The sequence below is a fragment of the Caretta caretta genome, chromosome 3 (assembly GCF_965140235.1).
Source record: "Caretta caretta isolate rCarCar2 chromosome 3, rCarCar1.hap1, whole genome shotgun sequence".
NCBI classification, from domain to species: Eukaryota; Metazoa; Chordata; order Testudines; family Cheloniidae; genus Caretta; species Caretta caretta.
Window position 1 is genome coordinate 174119589 of NC_134208.1, and position 22476 is coordinate 174142064.

A 22476-nucleotide genomic window follows, 5' to 3' on the forward strand; every position below is an offset into this window, starting at 1 on the left:
ACTGTGATACATTGTACTAGGTGTTTGGAGGGTCAGAATGGAAACCAAATACATATTTTGCTTAAAAAGTAGTGATTGATATTCAGTCATAAAGACAGATGAGTTTGTTTTTCTGCTGAATCGCTATCTAGCAAGGTGTTAGGGAGTACTGTGCTAGGGAAGCAATGTTTTTCCAGGTGAGATGTAACACCTAGGTCTGATGATACCTGCAGTTATTAAAAATACCAGGACTCTTCCCCCCCCCAAGATCTTTTACAACATGGGTAATTGGATTCTGCCTACTTCAGTTGCCCTGAAATTTCAAACAAATGAGAGACTCTTATTTTACTATTAAAAGTGTTCCTATGCATTTTTAGGAGTTGGCTGCACTTTATTGGTGGCCAAAATGATTCCCATATGTAAAGTCAGTTATTAAGAGTTTATAAGCTATGTTCCTTTTGGATGAAAGATATTATGTAAAGTCATTATCTTAAATGATTACTTGCAAGCAGTGACCATGTATTATCTGTTCAGCCTCTCAAATTTGGAGACACCCTACTCTTTGTCACAGCAAAGAAGGAATTGCTTCCCCTCTTACAACACTGCCATCAGAGGCCCTACAAACTGAAGCAATTAAATTATTTAAGGTAAAATCCTGGGAAATGTTTGTGTTTTTTTCTGTGTGAGAGTGATATTTTTTCGCTCACTAAAGGTGTTCTGTTAACAGGCATGTGTATGAGTGTGACTCACTAGCTAGCACATCCCCTTGTGGCTCTGTGTGGTGTAGGAGGCTCTCCTCCACTGACACCTGTGATGTTCAGATTCTTGAAACTTGGCCCTCCAGCCGGGTCACAATAATGCCACCTCTACGGTTGCAAACTCTTCAGGACTGTTCTGGAGTCTCCTGGAGACTTTAGAGATTAATCTTTAATTAAAGATTATGTCATGTGATGAAACTTCCAAAAATACATCCAACCAAAATTGGCAACCCTAGCCACCCCTTCTGGGGTGAGCCAAGAATCCAACAAAGAGTAGTCCATTGACCTCTTATTCAGTCCAACTCCAGAATCAGTAGTCCTTATCTCAGGTATCAGGGGGTTTCAACAGTCCTTACCCCTTGCCAGGGGGGTTTTACTCCACCTTCCTCATTGGGCCAGTAGGGGAACCTAAGCCCTCCCACTTCACTGGGTTCCAGTCCCGGGACCCTTTAATAAGCAGTCAAGGCCTGCCTACACAGTCCCCTTGCTCTCTCGCTGGACTAGTTCTTACCTTGCCCTCTTGGGGCTTTCCCACAGACATTTCCCAGGCTCACAGTGTATAAGCAGCTCTCTCTTTAAGCTTCTTCCACAGTCTTATGGCAGAGCTTCTTAGCACTTTCTGCCACCGAGCTGGTTCTGCTGCAGAAGAGCTTTCTCTACTCTTCTGGCAGACAGCCCTTGCTCCCTACAGGCTCTTTCACCAGCATGGAGAATCCTGGATAGACTTACTTGTCTAGCTTTCCCTCACCACTGCTTTGGGCTGCCTGATGCAGGCTTACCTACCTTCCTTCAGGGAGGCGCTGTCTGCCAGCAGTCCAACTCAACAGCCTCACTCCAGCCAAGCTTCTCTCACTGAGTAATAGCCAACAATCTGCTCTACTTCTTGGTCAGCCCCCAGCTGAGCTGGGTTCAGCCCTTTTAACTCTTCCCTCCAGGGTTGACACCTACTGCAGGTGTAGCAGGATGAAGTTTATTGAGCCCACAGACTCTCATTAACCCCTTCTGGCCCACTGTGAGGTTGGTACACCCATCACAGCCTGGAAAGAAAAGGTATGTCTTTATCTTCAGAACAGATAAGGCATGGACAGTGCTAGCTGAAGCCTCTCCACACTGTCCCACCCCCTAATCTGAAGAGATCATCTCTAGAGTTGAGAGAGCAGTTCAGTCTCCAGCCCTGTTTAACTTATGGCCTTTCTGCTGAGATTATCAGTAAAATTGCCAGCTCCCAGGAGGATAGTGGATTTTTGGACTGAGACTAAGATAATCAAATTCGTGGGCTACAAAACATCCATCAGATAGAGAGCTGGTTGAAATTTTCTGAAATTTGGTGTTTCAAGTAAATTTTAAGCAAACAACAACCACAAAAAGTAAATTAAATTGTTGTGGCTTTTTTCATGTTTTTCAACCAGCTCTAGAGATGGAAGACATTTTACAAAATTCTGATGGGAAAAAAATGCAAAAAAACAAATAAACCCCAAACCATCATTTTTGCACATTTTTGTTTTAATTTTTGAACTAACTCTAATCATATGGTAACAATTGTCATTCATTTTGGACCTTGGCTGAATTCAAAGTGCTGATTTAGGAGGGAAAGTTTCTATTGTCCTTTTTCTTTTAAAAATAAAAAAAAATTATCAAGACTTTCATATACATATCTAAGCTGGACCTGTGTTTCACTTCTTGAGTTTAGTGAACAAATGAAAAGTACACGTGTTTTAATAATAATATATAATAAAATAAAATGTATGTGAAGACTAAGAGTAAGATTCTTCAAAATATTTAGACCTAAAAAAATTATATCATATTATTAAGAATAGTACAGAGAGTACACAGCAACTGCCTTTCTGCAAAGATGCAGCTCTGACAAGAGAATTCAAGGGATAGGTCTTTATCCTGTTATGTGCAGGTAGACCCCGGTGTTGCGCACAGGTGATTGATGAACAGAGTCCTTGGGTAAAAGCCCAGCCCCATTTAAGTCAATGACAAAACTCCCCTGGATTTCACTCCTCAAGTTGGATAGGTAAAAATGTGTTTTTCGCAGCTAAAGATTGCTACAGACTATATGCTAATGATTGTTACAGAGAAAAAGTACTTTTCTGCCATTTCTTTGCACGCTGAGGGATATATTAAGAGTTAGAAAGCAAGTTCCATGGATAAATGCTCTTTCTCCATGGACCTTATCCTAACATTATAAATTCTGCCAAGACCAAGTTCCTTCCCGTAAAAACTGTCTTGAGAAGTCATATGGGGTAGTTTTTGGCTAGATGTAGAAAGGAATTGTATACATTCCATCTGTTCAGTCCCTGTCACTGGCATATCCAGCTTGTTTGTTTGAAATGTCAGGAGGATCTTAAAGAAAAATGTCCATTTTATTTTTTTCATCCCAACGGCACAAAAGTTTAAAAGGGAATGAACTTTCCTCAGCACAAATAAACACATTTATTTGAAAAATGACATTCTGAATTACAATTGGCAAATCTGAACATCTATCACAGGAAGTAGTTATTTTGCTAGAAAGGGATGACTTATGTGATGCTGTCATTATAAAGAACTTAGTGTTGGAGATTCTAAATTAATTCCCAACTTGATTTAGAACTAATGTATCAATCAAAAGAAAGACATTTGGGTTCATTTTCAGTTATTCTCCTGCTAATCAAAATTAGTCAAATATATCTATGGATCTCTAGATAGAAGGAATCTAATCTGTTGATAGTTTTTCCCTTCTGTCTTGGTCATTAAAATAATTCCTTCAAGATTAATGTTTAAAATTTGTAAGTGGATTTAGTGATCATGTAACCAAGGGACTAATTATGTAGACCAACTGGAACCCACCTTTCTGGGGCAGGTGTTATGCAAACTTTCTAGGACAGCATTGCCACTGCTTTATGGAAGCTCCTAGCTATTCCAGCAGTGGAGTTTGCTTGAGCAGAGACTACCAGTAGTACAAAATATTATGCTTCTTTTGTGATGTGAACAAGTGGAGACAGAATGAGACCATCAAACTCATGGGACTTGAGCCCAGATTTTAACTTAGGACTCCTGAGCTAAAGAACTATTGCACTGACCCATTGTGCCACCTAATAGCTCTCCTCTGTATTTCCTCTCCCCTTCCCACATTGACAGCTTTCCCAATGTAGAAATAATACAACTCAAGAAACAAAAAATCCTCATGTTCTGGTCAATTAGTAGTTTGTTGCATGAGGCCTTTAAAGTTTGTTGCTCTTGGTTCAGCAGCCTTGCCATGGCATGCAACGCCGCAACTGCTCACAGGAAGAAACCAGCCATGATTGTGTTGTGCCCATGTTTTGTTTTTATACTGACTGCCTTTACAGTAGTAGAAGATTGATTCTGAGGTTTCCCTTTTGCATTTCAAAGTCCTGAACAATGTACATAGGTCCTGGCTGTATTCAGAACCTTCTGAAAACTTGCCTGACATCACCTCATCGTGTCTCAGTAGGTGATGGTGTTTTTGCTGTCATAGCTCCTAGTGAGTAGAATTCACATCCTGCAGATATCTGCCTCATTTTATCCCTCCCCAATTTTAAAAAAGCATTTGAAAATAGACTGTTCAGAGGTATTTTTATCTTAAATCTGGCCATGTAGAGAACCCCACTTCTTTCCGTATATTTTTCCAGTGATAGCATCTTATTTGTTTTTTAAATTTTAATTAATTTAATGCATGATGCTTTAAATATTATTGCACTTTTGTTATGAAGCACCTCTGTGAGGGGGTTAGGTGGAGGTTGATATATAAACTTACATATTATTATTTTATATCCAGACCTGCCAGTTGTTTATAAATGCTGCAGTTGACTCTCCTGCCATTGATTACCATGTATCTTTGGCACAGAGTGCTTTGCAGATCTGCCTCACACATCCCGAGCTTCAAAATGAGATCTGCTGCCAGCTCATTAAGCAGACAAGACGACGACATCCACAGAACCAGGCAGGACCAATACAGGTATGAATAACTTCTGTTAATGGAATGTCCTTCACATGAGCAATGAAGAGCTTTGACAGACCATTGAGTACAGGAAAGAACTCTGCATGCTTAAGTAAAATTTACATCTTTGTGCTATGCTTTATTGTAAATCAGAAGAATAAGGGTAAAGAACATCCCCATCTCTTTTAAGGGCTGAACACAAATACAAGTGGGTTTACTTGAGCTAAAGTCTAAAGTAAGGTGTAACACAGAGACCCCTATGGTTCTCCTATCAGCTGCTGCATGCTTCCTTGAGAGCCTGTCTTTCTTCCTGAGTTAATTCTGGATTCAGCCCCTAACTCACACAGCACATTTGTCTTTAGAATGTGCTTGAGGAGGGGCAATTAATTCCCTACATTTGGCCATGCACTTCAATATGCCTGTTTTCAAGACAAGTATCCTCTTTCCACTGCCTGACCTTACAACCTCCCACACGATCTTGTACAAATAATGTATATGTAGAACCTAATTGTGGTTCTTCACTCTGCTTTATTAGGAGAACTTCATTGTTCTTCAAATTAGTAAGTAGGAAAAAAATTAAACTGAGGGGGGAAAAGGGATTATAGTCTAAGTGGTATGTACAGATATGGATTAGTAGTACATGTGAGTAGCAGTACACAGAGAGCTAGGAAAGAAACAGGAGAATTTAATGAGGAAAAAGTTCATTAATACATTGACTTCATGTGTTTTTATTCATTACCCTGAGTTTATATTTGGAAAATTGTTAAGTTGACACATACTGCAGTTGATGGTTTTAATTTAACCTTTTTCTTTTTTGACACTCTTGTACCATTCATTGATAGGGCCTTTCTTTATGGATGAAAAAAGTGTTGTTATAATCTTCCATAATGGTTTTAAAAGTACATTAAAGTGCTTTAATAAAATAAAAATAATGGGATGAGAGAATGTTTTGAGGTCCCAGATCATTACGGGAACGTATGTTTTTTTCTCTCAAACACTTTCATGTCACTATCCGTCCCAAATAAAAGTTTGATCCATCTCCCATTGAAGTCCATTAATTTTTCCATTAACTTAATGCCCTAAATGGGCTTTGAGAAAGAAACTCTGCAAATGCTTAGAGGGATAAAATAATAACATTCCCACCTAACCTGCAGGCAAGGTGTGAAGCTGCCACATAGGTCATCCTCAGCATCTGTCCTGGGCCAGAGGAGTGTGGATAGGAGGATAGCATCAACAAATGAAATCTGGGGGAAAAATGTATTATAGGTAGATCTATAGTTGAGGTTTCCTGATATTTTCCATTATAAGTCCCTGTTTTCAGTTGCTTATAACTTGGCCATCTTTAACCACTTGGGCTGAAATTTTCCACATGAGGGTTTTTGCCTCAGGCTGATTTATTGTGGGAAATATTCAGTAAAAATGTTCAGCAGTTTCTCAGAATGAGGCCAAGGAAAAATATGTTGTTTTACCCAAGTTAAAAAATTCTTGCAATGCTTTGTTGAGATGCTCTAATGCCTGCACGCTTTGGAGCAGGGACTTGAAATTTATTTGGTTGCCTTGGTGTTGGGGCTGTGCCTTTTCCCCCAAATCTGGTTAAATTACAAGACTCTAAAATTTTGTTTGCACACGCTCAGTAGAGACTTATTAGAGTTTGGCAGCTAAATTCTCTGAATATTCCATGCATGTGGGCATGCAGGAGCTGAACATCACTTGCATTTGCTCCTTCCACCACCCATGGGTAGCTGTGTTGCCATGCACAGGACCTGAGAGCAGGGAGGCCATCTTCCTTTCACTCTCAGTGCAATTGTAATTTGGCCCCCTTGAGTGTATGCATATATATAGTCTTTAATTACATGGTCACAAACTATTTTTTCCACAGTACTCATGCCTTATTCAGTGCACAGTATGACTAGTGATCTGGGAATGGATCAGGATGTGTCATGAATGAGACTGTGGTCTGTAGGATCCCTGCTTTATTTGTTGCAGATGTTGGAGGTTGCGTAGGGAGGGAGGGAGGGGACTGCAGCAAGAGATGGAATGGGTTTGTGGTTTAGGGAATTGAATGCCACCTTAAATGGATTTAATTCCTATTTGATGCAGGACAAGTTATTTAAACCAATTTTTTCATTAACTATGTAGTTCTTCATTTCTGGGTGCCCCACTTGAGACACCTCTGGGCTGCAGAAGTGAAGGCACTCATAACTGCCCCTGGAATCCATGAAAGCTGAACAAATAAAATGCTACATTCTCTGGAAAAAAAAAAGTCAGGTTATAGACATTTCAAAGTGGGCACCAAAATTATTTTACACTTCATTGACATTAATGTCTCTGTGCATTAGTTCCCCATATGTAAAATAGGGATAATAATATCACTTACCTCACAAGGGTGTTGTGAAAATAAATTCATTAATATTTGTAAATCAGTGGTGAGCCCCTTAAAAAAGCCCATGAGGAAATTAATAATTCTGTATTCAGAGTAGGTTTGAATAGTATGCAATAAATAAGTCTTGGGTCTACACATTGAACAATGATAAAAAAAAAGTCAAATAGCTGCTCATTCAGTGAGCATTGTTCATCCTGTGCACTGAATGAGGCAGGGGTCCTGTGGGGGGGAAAAGGGATGTAATTATGTAATTAAAGACTATGTATAATGCATACTCACAGGGGAGCCAAATTAAGGTGGCACAGGCAACCTTGATTCAGGTATTTCCCAACATTTTAGTGATTGACTTTGCAACTTAGTTTTCTTTTAATGCAGTTTTTTGCATGGAATTTTATATAAACTGAACCAAAAAAAGTTGCAGGGAGGGGGAGACATGGAAATAGAGATAAAGACATCTTGGGCTTCCAATGAGGTGGTATCCCAATTCATTTAAGTTTTTTACCTGTAGTTTTGAGCTTTTCCTTCCAATATAAAATTGTCTGTCATTTTATCTGGCATTTTGCACAATGAACTGCACTGTTGATCAGTCACCACAGCAGGAAGTTATTCTACTTTGTAAGATGCCCAAAATAATGTTTTTTTCTTTTTTCCAGGGTTTGCAGCTGTTAGCTCTCTCTGTTGGACTATTCCTTCCTCAGCACCCATTCCTTTGGCTCCTCAAAGTTCACTTAAAGAAGAATGCCGATTCCAGGTGTGCCTACGTATTACTAGCTGTACAAGTCCTACTCATGGAACTTCTAGGATACATTTTAAAATCAACATTGACATATTTGTGGACAAATGCTACAAAAGTATAATTTGTACACATAACTTGTGTGCATCACTTGGAAAATTTATCATTTGTTTTGAAAATTGCACTACAGTATTCTAAACACATGATGTAAAAGCATGAAAAGCGCAAAATATAGCTGTTACCCAAAACATTCTGAGGCAAATTCATTTCTGACAAAACTGTTAGTTTCAGTGGATTAACACCTTTTATATTCTCACCTTTGATGGAAAAATCTGTTGGAAACATTGCAAGGAAACCTCAGAGTTCTCCTTCCGTTTGGATGTTTCAGAGGGTTTACTCACATCTTAGCACATAGTGGATCAGTTCACGAGCCATGCCATGTTTCTCTTTTTGTCACAGAACTGAATTTGGGAAATATGCAATTTACTGTCAGCGATGTGTTGAGAGAACCCAGCAGAATGGGGACCGAGAAGCAAGGCCATCAAGGATGGAAATCCTTTCAACCCTTCTAAGAAATCCCTACCACCACTCGCTGCCCTTCAGTATTCCAGTGCATTTCATGAATGGTATATACCAGGTACGGTTCATAAGCATGATATTTAACTTGCCCAATCTGATTTTATTTGCACCGTCGTAAAGTGGTTGTGTATGATAGCCAAGATGAAGGAGGGAGAACTATGAGCATTAAAGTAAATACAGCTTGAATTTCTCCTTGCTGGTAGTTGGCAAGGGACTAGGCAAATTTGATCAGATTTGATCAGTGTTTCAGGAAAAGAAAAAGTTTTGAGCAAAACATCTTTAAAAAAAAAATTAAAAACCCATTATTGCCGAAGTAGTATCCACTTGATTTTTCTTGTTTAACCAATCAACCACATGAATGGAGCAGTCTGGAGAAGAGAGCAGAGTGTTAGAGGTATTCCCTCCAACTGAGCACCTTGGAAGCTGGGTAGCTCGTGGAAGGTCATGGAGGCACATGTGTAACTCTGATCATTACAGGCAGAATATGCTCCATAGTCTCTTGGGGCCAATCAAGATCCCATTGAAGTCTGAGGGGACCTTTCTATTGACTTCATTCGGAACTGCATCAGCCCTTTGTGCCTAAATATGTTCCTAATGATTAGAGCTGGTCAGAATTTTCTGTCAATATATCTTTTCACAGAAAATAGCTTTTCAATTAAATCAAATAAATAAAGATCAATTTTCTTTAAAAAAATTTCTAGTTTTGGCAACTGAAAAACATCATGTCATGAATAACGCTTGTTCCCCAGTGGCCTTTCATGCTGTCCAGGCATAACACATGCAACAGAGTCCTCTGACCCTCCAGCCAGGCTCCCTCCAGTGTCTAGACCAGGGATGGGCAAATTACAGCCTGCAGGCTGGATCCGGCCTGTCAGGACTTTGGATCGATCCTGCAGGATTGCCACCCCAGTGGCGCTGCGGGCACCCGTGCCACTCCCAGAAGCGGCTGGCACAATGTCCCTGCAGCCCCTGGGCGAGGGGAGACAGAGGGTTCCGTGTGCTGCTCTCACCTGCAGGCACTGCCCTTCGTAGCTCCCAGTGGCCAGGAACTGGGAACCGTGGCCAATGGGAGCTTCGGGGGAGGTTCCCACAAGCGAGGGCAACATGCAGAACCCTCATCCCTCTCCTCCCCCAGGGCTGCATGGACTTGGTGCCGGCCACTTCCGGGAACGGCATGGGGCCAGGACAGGCAGGGAGCCTGCCTTAGCCCCGCTGTGCGCTGCTACCACCCCGGAGCCACTCAAGGTAAGTGGCACCGGGCCAGAGCCCACACCCCTCCTGCACCCTAGCCCCCTGCCACACCCCACATCCCTCCTGCACCCCAACTCCTGCCCTGAGCCCCCTCCCACACTCTGCACCCCTGCCATGAGTGCCCTTGTACATCCCACACCCCTCCTCTGCCCCAACCCCCTGCTTTGAGCCCCCTCATACACCCCACCTTCACCCCAACCCCCTGCCCCAAGCCCCTTCCTACACACCGCACCCCCCCTACACCCCAACCCCCTGCCCCAGGCCCTACATTCATGGCTCTGCATGCAAGTTCCCCATCCAGATGTGGCCCTCAGGCCAAAAAGTTTGCCCACTCCTGGTCAAGACTCTTTTAGGGATATAGTGTCTTTAAAGATTTCAGAGTAACAGCCGTGTTAGTCTCTAAGGTGCCACAAGTACTCCTTTTCTTTTTGCGAATACAGACTAACCAATTTATTTGAGCATAAGCTTTCATGAGCTACAGCATCCGATGAAGTGAGCTGTAGCTCACGAAAGCTTATGCTCAAATAAATTGGTTAGTCTCTAAGGTGCCACAAGTGTCTTTAAAGGCTTTCAAAATACCAGCAACGCATGGGACATTCCTTCAGTCACCAGATATCTGGCATCTTTGAGTTTTCTCTTAGTCCTGCCCCTTCTTCCAAGGCCCAGCTTTCCTTTCATCCTACCCTTCTTTCAGGACCTAAAGCCCTGACTGTTTCCTTCTCCTATAGCACATCTTTCTCTTCTAAACTCCCACCACCACCACAGATTACCATTTGCCTAGCCTCCTCCCCTCTTTTAAACTGCAGTATTTCCTATTCCTATGAGCTCTCTCTTCCTGAACCACACCCTCCGTAGGTGACAGTCATCAATTTCTTTAACCCTTTCAGCTGATCCTCATGTCTCAGTTATCATCAATCCCTTATTAGCCACAGCCCAGGCTAACGCCTTCCCATCTCTGAAAGACAGATGAGGCCCTTTACAGGGGCCATGTCACCCTGTGACATAGTAGAACTCCCCTTAACTTCAGTATAGGATCAGTATTTGATCTAGTATCCCTTCTGTGAATTACGGAATGTAGTTGTGCACTGAATATCATTTTTATTTCCTGGTATAAAGAAAAACTCTGCTTTCAAAACTTTTTTATAAAACTAAAAAAGTATTCAATATATATCCAACAAACAAATTATATATATATACACACATATACTTGGATCTCCATTAAGTCATCACCTTAAAGTTTCAAAGATAAATGCTTGAGATCAAAAAGAATTTAACCATCCATGATGCTTATATATTGGTTTGAAGAGACATGCTCCCAAGAGATATGAAATAAAACCAATAAAGTCTTAAATGTCACTATAATTGGTTAGTTAGTTGGGCCCAGATCCTCATAGGTATTTAGGCTCCTAGCTTCCATTGTAATCAGTGGGACTCCATGAGCCAGTTTTTCTAAGACATTTTGTTACTAATAAAAGCGGTGTGGTTTCTTTTGTGTGCAGAGCCTGGTAGATACCTCTGTCCTTAAGCACAAACATGAAGTTCAGAGAAGTGCCAGAGACAAGTATCTGAGTAGAGACAATTAGCCACCTGTTACTAAAATTCTTTAGTACCAAAGACAGAACAGGAAACTTGATAAATATTTACACCAGTAGACGTGGGAGGTAAAAGATACATCTTTGGACAATTTTCCACTATATTACTGCTCCTGAAATACATTTTATATTGTATTTCAGACATATAGTTTTAATCTAATCAAGCCTCCTGTTAAATTGTATGTCATGCAAGGTTGTTATCTATAATCTTACCTGCTGAGTCACCCTGTCATAATTTTTTGTTACAGTATTTCTAATAATATTTTTCCTCACAGAGGAACATATCAAGTTGCCTTTTTAAATCAAACGTTTAGATTAATTCAAATCTATAGTTTAGTAAATGAAAAAAGCCTATAAAAGCATTTATCTAGAGATTAAGTTTGGGCTGGAAAACAAAAAAAGGAAAATAACATTAGTTTAATAACAGTCTGAGATGCTATGTATAATAGTCTTTGATTTGGTAAACAAAATGCAATGACTTGTAACAGGTAAGCAAAGTTTTTGACATAACATTTGCTCAATAGGGCAGAATAAAGACCACCAAACTGTCTTATTTTTTCCCAGAATTTACAAATTTAAATCCTGACTAAATTTTTGTCTAATCCATAGTGGAATTTATCAAGCTGTAATGACAATAAGCTATCCAAGGAGGATGGAACAGGGCACTCTCTTTCCATGTATGTTCTAGAAAGTGTCTTGTCCTTCTTCAAAATCTTACATTTAATATTTGAGAGTTTGTAACTAAAGTGTTTTGTTTTCCTCTGTTCAGGTTGTTGGGTTTGATGCGTCCACCACGGTGGAAGAATTTCTGAACACCCTTAACCAGGACACAGGAATGAGAAAACCAGTCCAGTCAGGATTTGCATTATTTACTGATGATCCTTCTGGCAAGGATATAGAGCACTGTCTTCAAGGAAACATCAAGGTAAACAAAACTCTTTAATGAGCTGCACATATTAAACAACAAAAATATCTTAATTTTACAGAGGCCTTTTCAAACAAACAATTTAAGGGAAAATTATTTCCTCATTAAATGCTTTTTGCTTTTCCTCATTTGACATACATCAAAGGAAAGATGAAAACAAACTCTAATTTTTCACTCTGAAATTCATTCAGTGGAATACATTTAAAAGCATTGCCGGGCAGAATGGCTCAGGGAATTGATGATGGGATAAGGAACTTTTCACCTCTAGGACACCAATTTACATGAGGACTGTTATTAGTGACTAAAAGTGATTAGTCTAATGCTCATTCAGTGGCTTTAGTTGGTATTCTCAGTCCAACTCCTGTGGACAACAAAGGTCTGAATACTCAGAAGTCCTGGAGAGCTCTCAGAGCTGGAGAGGTGAAGTATACTGGAGTAGAAGTCTCCAGATGCGGGCTGTGACATGAAGATTGAACTACCGTATCTTGTGCTCTGCAAGTCCTGTGGTTACAAGACTTCAGCGTCCAGTGCTGGTAACCTGGTACCTGTCATAACATTAGATTTACTATAAATTTAGAAATATAAATCCATCTCCTAAAATACCAAAATACAAACATCTCTTCTAATTTGTTGCTCAAGTGAGGGATGTATTTGAGAATCAAAGAAAGGGGCTGACAGATCTGGAAAGAATGTCAGAGGGTTTCCTATCCAATAGGAGGAGGAAAAGGTTTAGGTTAGTTCAGTAGGTTGCAGTGCTCAATGTAATGTTATTTATATGGATTCTGAAGGGATGTAGTTATCCCTACAACTCAGGATTAAGGTATTTACAGCAGGGTTGGGAAGACACAGCATAATCAACCGTTTACTATAATGTTACGTCATTGTCCTCGCAAGGCCAGTAGGGACTGGGACTACTATTAAAGCTGCTCCCTCAGCCCTGGGGCGTAAGGAATGCTGGGTAATACCATCAGGCAGCCCTATTACACCCTTCTGCCCTGTTCAAAGTATTAACTGGCTTCAGGGGGCTCTGCATCGAGCCCTCTATGGCTGGAAGAAGGGTCATGATGCAACCGGAGGTAAATAGGGCCATGGAGGATTTCTCTTTCCGAAAGAAACAAAACAAAACAAAACCAAAAACCCATAACATGGAAGGCAAAAAAAATCTATTAGACACGGTTTACTTATCCTCATATTCTGTTTTCTATTAACATGAGATTTTGACGCCCTTTGGATTCTGTTAACATTTCTGCTGAGTCTTTCCAAGGGGGTCACTAAATAGTTTCTTCCCATCTAGTCTGAATGGATTAGGGTGCTGCCATTGCAACACTCTCTTCCTTTGGTCTGGGAAGAAGGGACCAAGTGAGCCTCCAACTTGCACAAAACACTGGTTAGAAAGAGAATCATCCACAGCATGCAGTATAGTTGTTTAATTATCCTCTTTATAAAAGTCATTAGTTTGATTAATTATAAAACAACTAGTTTTGGATAATTACATATGTGTTGGCTCCTGCTAAATTATATACCTGTCCTTTCTGTATAAACATTTTATGGCCGGATTCCAAAACCAAGGTCTGTCTGGTAGGATAAGCGAACAACAACAACAAAATCTGACTACTAAATCCTCAACTAAAAAGTGCCTGTACAGGTACTTTTTGCAAGTTTAAAAATTAAAGCTACATGATTTTTCTGAGTTACAGTAATTGAAATTCTTTCATAATAAACAGATGGTTTCCTTCAAAATGCTGTTTTGGCAAGAAACTACAGAACTGACAGTTCCACACATTCATTTTCCTTTTAGATCTGTGACATTATTTCTAAATGGGAGCAGGCCTCCAAAGAACAGCATCCTGGGAAATGTGAAGGCACAAGAACTGTGCGCCTTACGTATAAAAACAGGTATATAATACTGAATATAATTCCACTATTGTGTCCTAGGGATTTTCTTTAATTTGTATGGTGTTTATTATCTAGAAAGGTATTAGCTGAATCAAAGCTTACTCCAAAATGTTAAAATAGAGAAAGAGACTGCAACCTTTGTTAAATAAATTAGCTCCACTACTATCAATATTTTGGAAACCTTCATATAAACCTTAGATTTTTATTTTTCTTAAATTTAGCAGATTGGGAAGTACGGAGTAAGCTAGGCAGGCAAATCCTGGTTTGTTTTCCTTAGTCAATCTGCTGGCGTATTGGACACCCCTTCCCATGACCCTGCTTAAGGCTGTGGCTCCTTCCCACATTCTCCACCAGGCCATCTTTCCCTTGATGAACCCACCTTCCAAGCATCTTGCACCTGGCAAGATCTCATTTGTTGAGGTTTAGATGCTGTGCTTGTCTTTTATGTGGGTTCCACCTGCGCAAATATAAAATAAGGAGCATGCAGATCCGATGTGCATGGAATTTTAAACATATAGCATGAACAAGAAGAGAGCAAGAGCAGGCTGTTTTGATTAATGGGATCTCTAAAAGTAGAAGTCTTAGGGGTACATCTGTAGGAGAAGGATGAGATAATAGTGAGTTTAACATTATGTGCATAATAAGCAACAGCCACAGGTTGACATTTCATAATTTAGTAGTAAAAAGGACAACACATAGTAGTTTCTGTCAAAAGTTGTTCTCTCTTACTCTGTTTAGCTTGGAAAACTAATGTCCAATTTTGTCTACAGTCTATATTCAGTAAAATGGAATGGATTATGTTGTGTACCAGTATTTCATTTTTTAATTTGTAGGTGAAGCTTATGAGATTGAGGAGCACTTGTCTTGACCTACATCATCCCTTTTGCTCAGTCCTTGGTCTCTCCTGAGCATTAGTTGCTAATTGTGCCAAACTTTGCTGGAACTTGAGTTTTGGATACAGGGGGACTAGGCTGACACTACCAAATTAAAGACCCTAGTTCTACAGAGGTGAAAAACCACTGTACTAATTTGCAGTATTATGTACTTGGAAGGTCTGTGATTCCTCAGTTGTCAAGTGGTGTTGAATTTCATGAAAGCAAAATACAAATCAATGCTTAATTGTGAAATCATTAAACTTTATTCATTTAGACTCAACAAGCTACAGATCTTTTGGTGGGTATTTATATCTTTAATTACTTTCAAACTGGCATTTAAATTCTATTCATGTTTAAACTTTAGTCTGATTTCTTATCATTCACTTAAATAAGATACCGGTATGTGTGCAATGATACTTTTTTTAAAATTTTAAAACTAAGGGCATGTATTAAGTAATCAGTTTAAACAGCAGAGTAGCTAGCCTTCAAATTTCATTATAGATTTCCAGGATTTTACTCCTGTGCTGTCCCTGTTCTATGGAAATGAGCAATGGGCTTAACTGGAGCAAAAAAATTTAAAATGACAAGATACTAGAGGGTCACTTTTTCCTACCTTTTAGAAGTAGTGAATGTATAGCTAGTAAAATGGTTTAGAGTGACAATTCTGAAGGTTGATTTTCTCCATTTGTCCACAGATTTAGTACAGTGGCAGTAAAAGCTTTTAAGTGCTACCCTTCCTCTGTGCCTCAACTCTGCTCTGGACAGGTTACCTTCAGAGCTGAAGTGTTAATAAGTCTCTGTGCACATTCATTCTTTGTCCTAGCTGCTGAGGCTACCATTTGTGATAGAAACACTTATCCATTAGGAACTGGATTGATATCACCAACTCATTTCACATGATTCAATGTAAGCCATCAGATGGTAACAATTTTTGGTCAGAGCTGACTTCAAACTAGTGACCCAGAGGTGCAAGGTCATAGGTCTCATTACTAATCCCCAGGGTCCATTTAATACCCCTATTTTCATTTTTAAAGAACTTTTCTTTCTTCTTTTGTAGGCTTTATTTCTCAGCTCAAGTCCGTGGGGAAACAGACCGGGAAAAGCTGCTGTTAATGTATCAAACAAATGATCAGATAGTAAATGGACTTTTTCCTGTCAACAAAGAACTGGCACTGGAAATGGCGGCTCTTTTAGCTCAGGTAATCTATGAGTTTATGGTAACAGTCAGCTTATACATTAAGGGGCCAGTGCTGACCACTTTCTACTCCTATTGACATCAGTGTTAAGGAGGGAGGTTCTCAGCACCTTGCACGATCAGGTCCTAGTTAATTAAACATAGCATAGCCATTTGCTTTTGTTACAGGGATCCTTGAACAGGTCTCCCCATTCACCGTGCCATGAATAACTTCTGAAAATTATATATACCATAATACAGCTTTGAGATGTTTCAGTAGATATACCTATGAATTAGATTTATTTTCATAAAGAAGAAAAACTCAGATAGTCACAAAGTTTGAGAGTTACTTTATGGATTGGCTTAATTAGATCTTGTCAATTTACACCAGCTGAAGATTTGTCCCTCTATATGAAATACTGTGAAATGCAAGAAAATGCTATACAATAGGTTTTGTACTTTAAACTTGATTTGTGCTAACTAATTTTTGCTTGGCGAATTTAATGTAATTAGAAGTGAAATATAACTTACACTATTTTTACATCAGTGAAAATAAAATTCAATGGACAAAACATTTTAAGTTTCACAGTATGCTAATCAACAAGACAATGCATAAAAGGTATTTAAATTTCTAAAATGACTCTGTACAAACAAAGATCTTCTCTTTCCTGGCCTTCCCACTAGGTAGAGATTGGGGACTTCGAAAGACCTTTCTCAACTCCAGCAGGGCAAGTTACTTCTCCCTCCAAGTCCAATCAGACATTGAAACAAGTTGTGGAAAAATTTTACCCAAAGAGGTATAGGCATGGCTGTTCAGAAGAACAGTTAAGGTGAGAGGGGGAAAGTATTATGATAGACAAGATGTGAATGTTTTTACTTTTAGTGTTCTGTTATGTTTAGGGACGAAGGCAGGCTTTCAGTTATATTGGAAGATTTAGATATACAATTATGAGAAATTTTTGTCTAGAGCTATATATGAAACTGAAATTCTTTTTACCGAATGGCTTAGGGAGAACCCCTTTCCTCTGAATCTTTGTTACCCAAATATACAATAGGATTATTAATCATGTATTTTAGCAAAATGCTCTCAGAATACACAAATTAGGATCTTATAACCTTTACTCACATTGGACCAGATTCTGACACTCTTACTCACCTGGAATATTATTTTACTCAGAAAATAATCCCATTGAAATGAACAAGACGATTAAGGTATTACTAAAGTTGAGTAAGGGTGCCACAGTCTGGTCCAAGAGTAGTCCTTACTCAAGCAGGCAGACTCATTGAACTCAACCAAACTGTTTGAATGAGTAAGAACTACTTATATAAGTAAACGTTGCAGGATTTGTATCTGTTTTAGTCAAACATTGGGTATTTCATAATTTAAGATATTTTGGACAAAAATAATGTATTCTTCTAATTTCTTCTAACGTTATAGCAACTGTTTTCCTGTGGCTCCTGGCAAACAGAGCTACAGGAAAAGAAAAAAATTTGAAAAACAGGAAAATGTTATTGTAAAACCAAAGCATAGCTAGGTTAGTGTGACAGGGGTCGGTCCTCCGAGCCCCTAGGGGCGATGGAGAGCTATGGTCTCAGTGGCAGGCCTCAGCCACACCTTCCGGGCGTTGGGGAATTAGCGGGGAAGGTGCGCCGGCAAGAGTCAGTCGCGCGCCCCCCAGTCCGGGGAGCGCCGGCAAGAGTCAGTCGCGCGCCCCCCAGGCCAGGGAGCGCCAGGGTAGGGGAACGCAGGCCCACCCAACTCCACTGTGTTCCAGCCCAGGGCCCTGACAGTGGCAGGAGGCAAAAGTCCCGCCGCTGGGTCAGCGGGGCTGTCTGCACCCGCTTACCAAACACACCCACCCCACGGTGTAATTCGGCCCCTGGGCTACTTCCTACCCAGTCTCTCAGGTGGGTCGCTCTGGTCCCTCCATCTCGTCCGGGTATTCCGCTGCGGGCAGCTCTGGTCCCTCCATCTCATCTGGGTATTCCGCCGCGGGTCGCTCCCCCTCGGTGTCGGACTCACGCTGGCCCGGGCTGCAGTCAGGCCCCTCCAGGTCCTCTGGGTATTCAGCAGCTGGCAGCCCTGGTTGCCACAGGCCTTCCTCCCGGTCAGGCTCCTCCTTGCCCAGGGCTTCGCCTGGGTAAGCAGCAGGCTCATGAGGGAGCTGGTGCTCTCTTCACTGGGCAGAGGGCCCCGCCCTTTGTACTTCCTGTCCCACCCTTCCCCTCGCAGGGATTGGTGGAAGCTTGGCCTGGCCCTGCCCACTCAGGCTGAAAGGGTGGCTCTTTACCCTCTGGCTCCGAGGGGAGCCACCCTGGCTCCCTACAGTTAGTCAAGAGCAGGATATAGTACCTGAAAATACTTTAATTTTTTGGTAAAAAGTGTCTATATTTCATGTTGCGGATTGTCAGGGGGTTCGGTAGTATAGCCCAGTGGCAAGAGTCTGGAGCTGTGTCATCCAGCAGCAAGAGTCTGCAGGGCCAGCCGCAGGGGAACCCAGGCCCTCCCTGCTACATCGGGTTCCAATCCAGGGCTCTGTGACTGGCAGACTGGGTATGCAGCCTGGAGGTGGACACCACCCAAGCCTGCTCCCTGGGTTACTTCCTACTCTTCCAAAGTCACCGCAGGGTCTACTTATTCACTCACAAAGGAGCAGGGTTCTCCCTGCCTGTGATCCAGAGGCTGTTTTTCTCCAGTTTGTCAGCCCATGATCCTGAGTCTCCAGGGGGCATTTGGCAGTTCAGCAGTGGGGTCTGGTTCAGGCAGTGTGGTGCTCTTGTGGCCTCTCTGCAGAAGCTAACAGCAGATAACTGCTCCCTTCCTCTGTCACCCTGATGACCAGGACTGCTCCATTTTGAGCATGCCCAGCTAGTGCAGCTGGGTGGGGCCTTCCAGGTCCAGAGTTGCTTGTTAACCCTTGGCTCTCCAGTGTGGAGCTTATACATCTCCTCTCACAGATGTCCTTTTAATTCTACTGTCACACAGGGATACCTGTAGATGTATATCACAAGCTGCGCTGTACTTTTTCACTCTGTGCTGCTAGTACTTTTTATATTTAAAAGGGTGAAGGGGACCATCCTAGATCATTTAAATTTAATCATGGTGTTCCAGAAACAAGAAGGTAACTAAGGTTTGCTGTACACAAATGATATCAATGACTGGTTTGAAGTTTTCTATACAGCATATCTGATATGACTGAATATAGCATATAAATCAAATACTCATTTTGACAAAATCAAAAATTGATTGGGTTTTTACTGTTTTTTTCACAACAAAATCCAGAAGTATGTTCTCATTGTGTGTTTCATTTCACTAGACAGCTTCGTCAGCGATTATCAACGAGATGGATGGCTCTCCGGGGGCACAGTGCTGCAGATTGTGTGCGCATTTATCTTACAGTAGCCAGAAAGTGGTCATTCTTTGGTGCTAAAATGTTTACGGCCAAAGTAAGGAATTTTATTAAGTCTGGGTTTTTGGGGTGGTGGTTTAAGTTTGAATGTAGTATGCAGGAGGAAAACAAATTAAGTTGAAAGTTGGTTTGAAGTGTTTGTTGCTTGAACCTCTATTCATAGAAAATTAGGGTTGGAAGAGACCTCAGGAGGTCATCTAGTCCAACTCCTTGCTCAAAGTAGGACAAACCCCAACTAAATCATCCCAGCCAGGGCTTTGTCAAGCAGGGCCTTAAAAACCTCTAAGGATGGAGATTCCACCACCTTCCTAAGTAACCCATTTCAGTGCTTCACCACCCTCCTAGTGAAAGTTTTTCCTAATATCCAACCTAGACCTTCTCGACTGCAACTTGAGACCATTGTTCCTTGTTCTGTCATCTACCACCACTGAGAACAGCCTTGCTCCATCCTCTTTGGAACCACCCTTCAGGTAGTTGAAGGCTGCTATCAAATCCCCCCTCACTCTTCTCTTCTGCAGGCTAAATAAGCCAAGTTCCCTTAGCCTCTCCTCATAAGTCTTGTGCCACAACCCCCTAATCATTTTTGTTGCCCTCTGCTGGACTCTTCAATTTGTTCATATCCTTTCTGCGATAGGGGGCCCAAAAATGGACACAGTACTCCAGATGTGGCCTCTCTAGTGTCAAATAGGAGAATAATCACTTCCCTCGGTCTACTGGCAATGCTCCTACTAATGCAGCCCAATATGCCATTAGCCTTCTTGGCAACAAGGGCGCACCGTTGACTCATATCCAGCTTCTTGTCCACTGTAATCCCCAGGCCTTTTCTGCAGAACTGCTGCTTAGCCAGTCTGACCCCAGCCTGTAGCAGTGTATGGGATTCTTCCATCCTAAGTGCAGGACTCTGCACTTGTCCTTGTTGACCCTCAGATTTCTTTTGGCCCAATCTTCCAATTTGTCTAGATTACGCTGGAACCTATCCCTACCCCCTAGTGTATCTGCCTCTCCCTCCAGCTTAGTGTCATTGAGGAGCTGAGGCTGCAATCCATCTCATCATCCAGATCATTAATGAAGATGTTGAACAAAACCAGCCCCAAGACCACTTGATACCGGCTGCCAACTAGATATTGAGCCATTGATCACTACCTGTTGAGTAGGACGATCTAGCCAGTTTTCTATCCGCCTTATAGTCCATTCATCCAGACCATACTTCTTTAACTTGCTTGCAGGAATACTGTGGGAGACTGTATTAAAAGCTTTCCCCATATCACCATTGACTGTTTTCCCCATATCCACAGAGCCAGTTATCATAGAAGGCAATCAGGTTGGTCAGGCATGACTTGCCCTTGGTGAATCCATGTTGACTGTTCCTGATCACCTTCCTCTCCTCCAAGTGCTTCAAAATGGATTCCTTGAAGATTTGCTCTATAGTTTTTCCAAAGACAGAAGTGAAGCTGTAATTCCCCGGATTCTCCTTCTCTTTTTTAAAGACGGGCACTATATTTGCCTTTTTTCCAATCGTCCGGGACCTCCCCCGATGGCCACGAATTTTCAAAGATAATGGCCAGTGGCTCTGCAATCACATCAGCCAACTCCCTCAGCACCCTTGGATGTATTAGATTCGGCCCAATGGACTGGTGCATGTCCAGCTTTTCTAAATAGTCCTTAGACTGTTCTTTCACCACTGAGGGCTGCTCACCTCCTCCCCATACTGTACTGCCCAGTGCAGCAGTCTGGGAGCTGACCTTCTCAGTGAAGACCGAGGCAAAAAAAGCGTTGAATACTTCAGCTTTTTCCACATCATCTGTCACTAGGTTGCCTCCCCCATTCAGTAAGGGTCCCACGCTTTCCCTGACCACCTTCTTGTTTTTAACATACCTGGAGAAACCCTTCTTGTTACCTTTCACATCCCTTACTAGCAGCAACTCCAATTGTGCTTAGGCCTTCCTGATTACACCCCTGCATGCTCGAGCAATATTTTTATACTCCTCCCTAGTCATCTGTCCAAGTTTCCACTTCTTGTAAGCTTCCTTTTGTGTTAAGCTCACTGAAGATTTTTCTGTTAAGCCAAGCTCGTCGCCTGCCATATTTGCTATTCTTTCTGCACATCCAGATGGTTTGTTTCTGTGCCCTCAGTAAGGCTTCTTTAAAATACTGCCAGCTCTCCTGGACTCCTTTCCCCCTCATATTAGCCTCCCAGGGGATCCTGCCCATCAGTTCCATGAGGAGTCAAGGTCTGCTTTTCTGAAATCCAGGGTCCGTATTCTGCTGCTCTCCTTTCTTCCTTTTGTCAAGATCCTGAACTCGACCATTTCATGGTCACTGTTGCCCAGGTTGCTACCCACTTTTACTTCCCCTACCAATTCTTGTTTGCGAGCAGCAGGTCAAGAGGAGCATGGCTCCTAGTTGGTTCTTCCAGCACTTGCACCAGGAAGTTGTTCACACTCTCCCAGAACTTCCTGGATTTTCTGTGCACTGCTGTATTGCTCTCCCAGCCGATGTCAGGGTGATGAAGTCCCCCATGAGAACCAGGGCCTGTGATCTGGAAACTTTTTAGTTGTCTGAAGAAAGCCTCATCTACCTCATCCTCCCATTCTGGTGGTGTGTAGCAAACGCCCACCACAATATCACCCTTGTTGCACTCGCCTCTAAACTTAACCCGAAGACTCTCAGCAGGCTTTTATCCAGTTTCATACTGGAGCTCTGAGCAATCATACTGCTCTCTTCCATACAGTGCAACTCCTCCACCTTTTCCCCCCCACCTGTCTTTCTTGAACAGTTTATAGCCATCCATGACTGTGCTCCAGTCATGTGAGTTACCCCACCAAGTCTTATTCCAGTCACATCATAGTTTGACTGTGCCAGGGCTTCCAATTATTCCTGCTTGTTTCCCAGGCTTCTTGCGTTCATGTACAGGCACCTAAGATAACTAGCCAATTGCCCTAGTTTCTCAATATGAATCAGGAAGCCTCCCCTGTTGC

The 22476-nt window shown here is 41.7% G+C and overlaps 1 protein-coding gene across 2 annotated transcripts in view; it reads left to right on the plus strand.

The window, feature by feature from the left end:
* PLEKHH2 (pleckstrin homology, MyTH4 and FERM domain containing H2) overlaps positions 1–22476 on the plus strand; it is a 118676-nt gene that overhangs the window by 80279 nt on the left and 15921 nt on the right. For both annotated transcript variants that reach the window (XM_075127137.1, XM_048843009.2), the window contains exons 19-27: positions 514–626; positions 4519–4698; positions 7717–7814; positions 8256–8433; positions 11988–12143; positions 13942–14039; positions 15972–16113; positions 16773–16918; positions 19406–19535. In XM_075127137.1, coding sequence (XP_074983238.1) covers positions 514–626; positions 4519–4698; positions 7717–7814; positions 8256–8433; positions 11988–12143; positions 13942–14039; positions 15972–16113; positions 16773–16918; positions 19406–19535 — 1241 coding nt within the window. The remainder of the gene's footprint in view (positions 1–513; positions 627–4518; positions 4699–7716; positions 7815–8255; positions 8434–11987; positions 12144–13941; positions 14040–15971; positions 16114–16772; positions 16919–19405; positions 19536–22476) is intronic.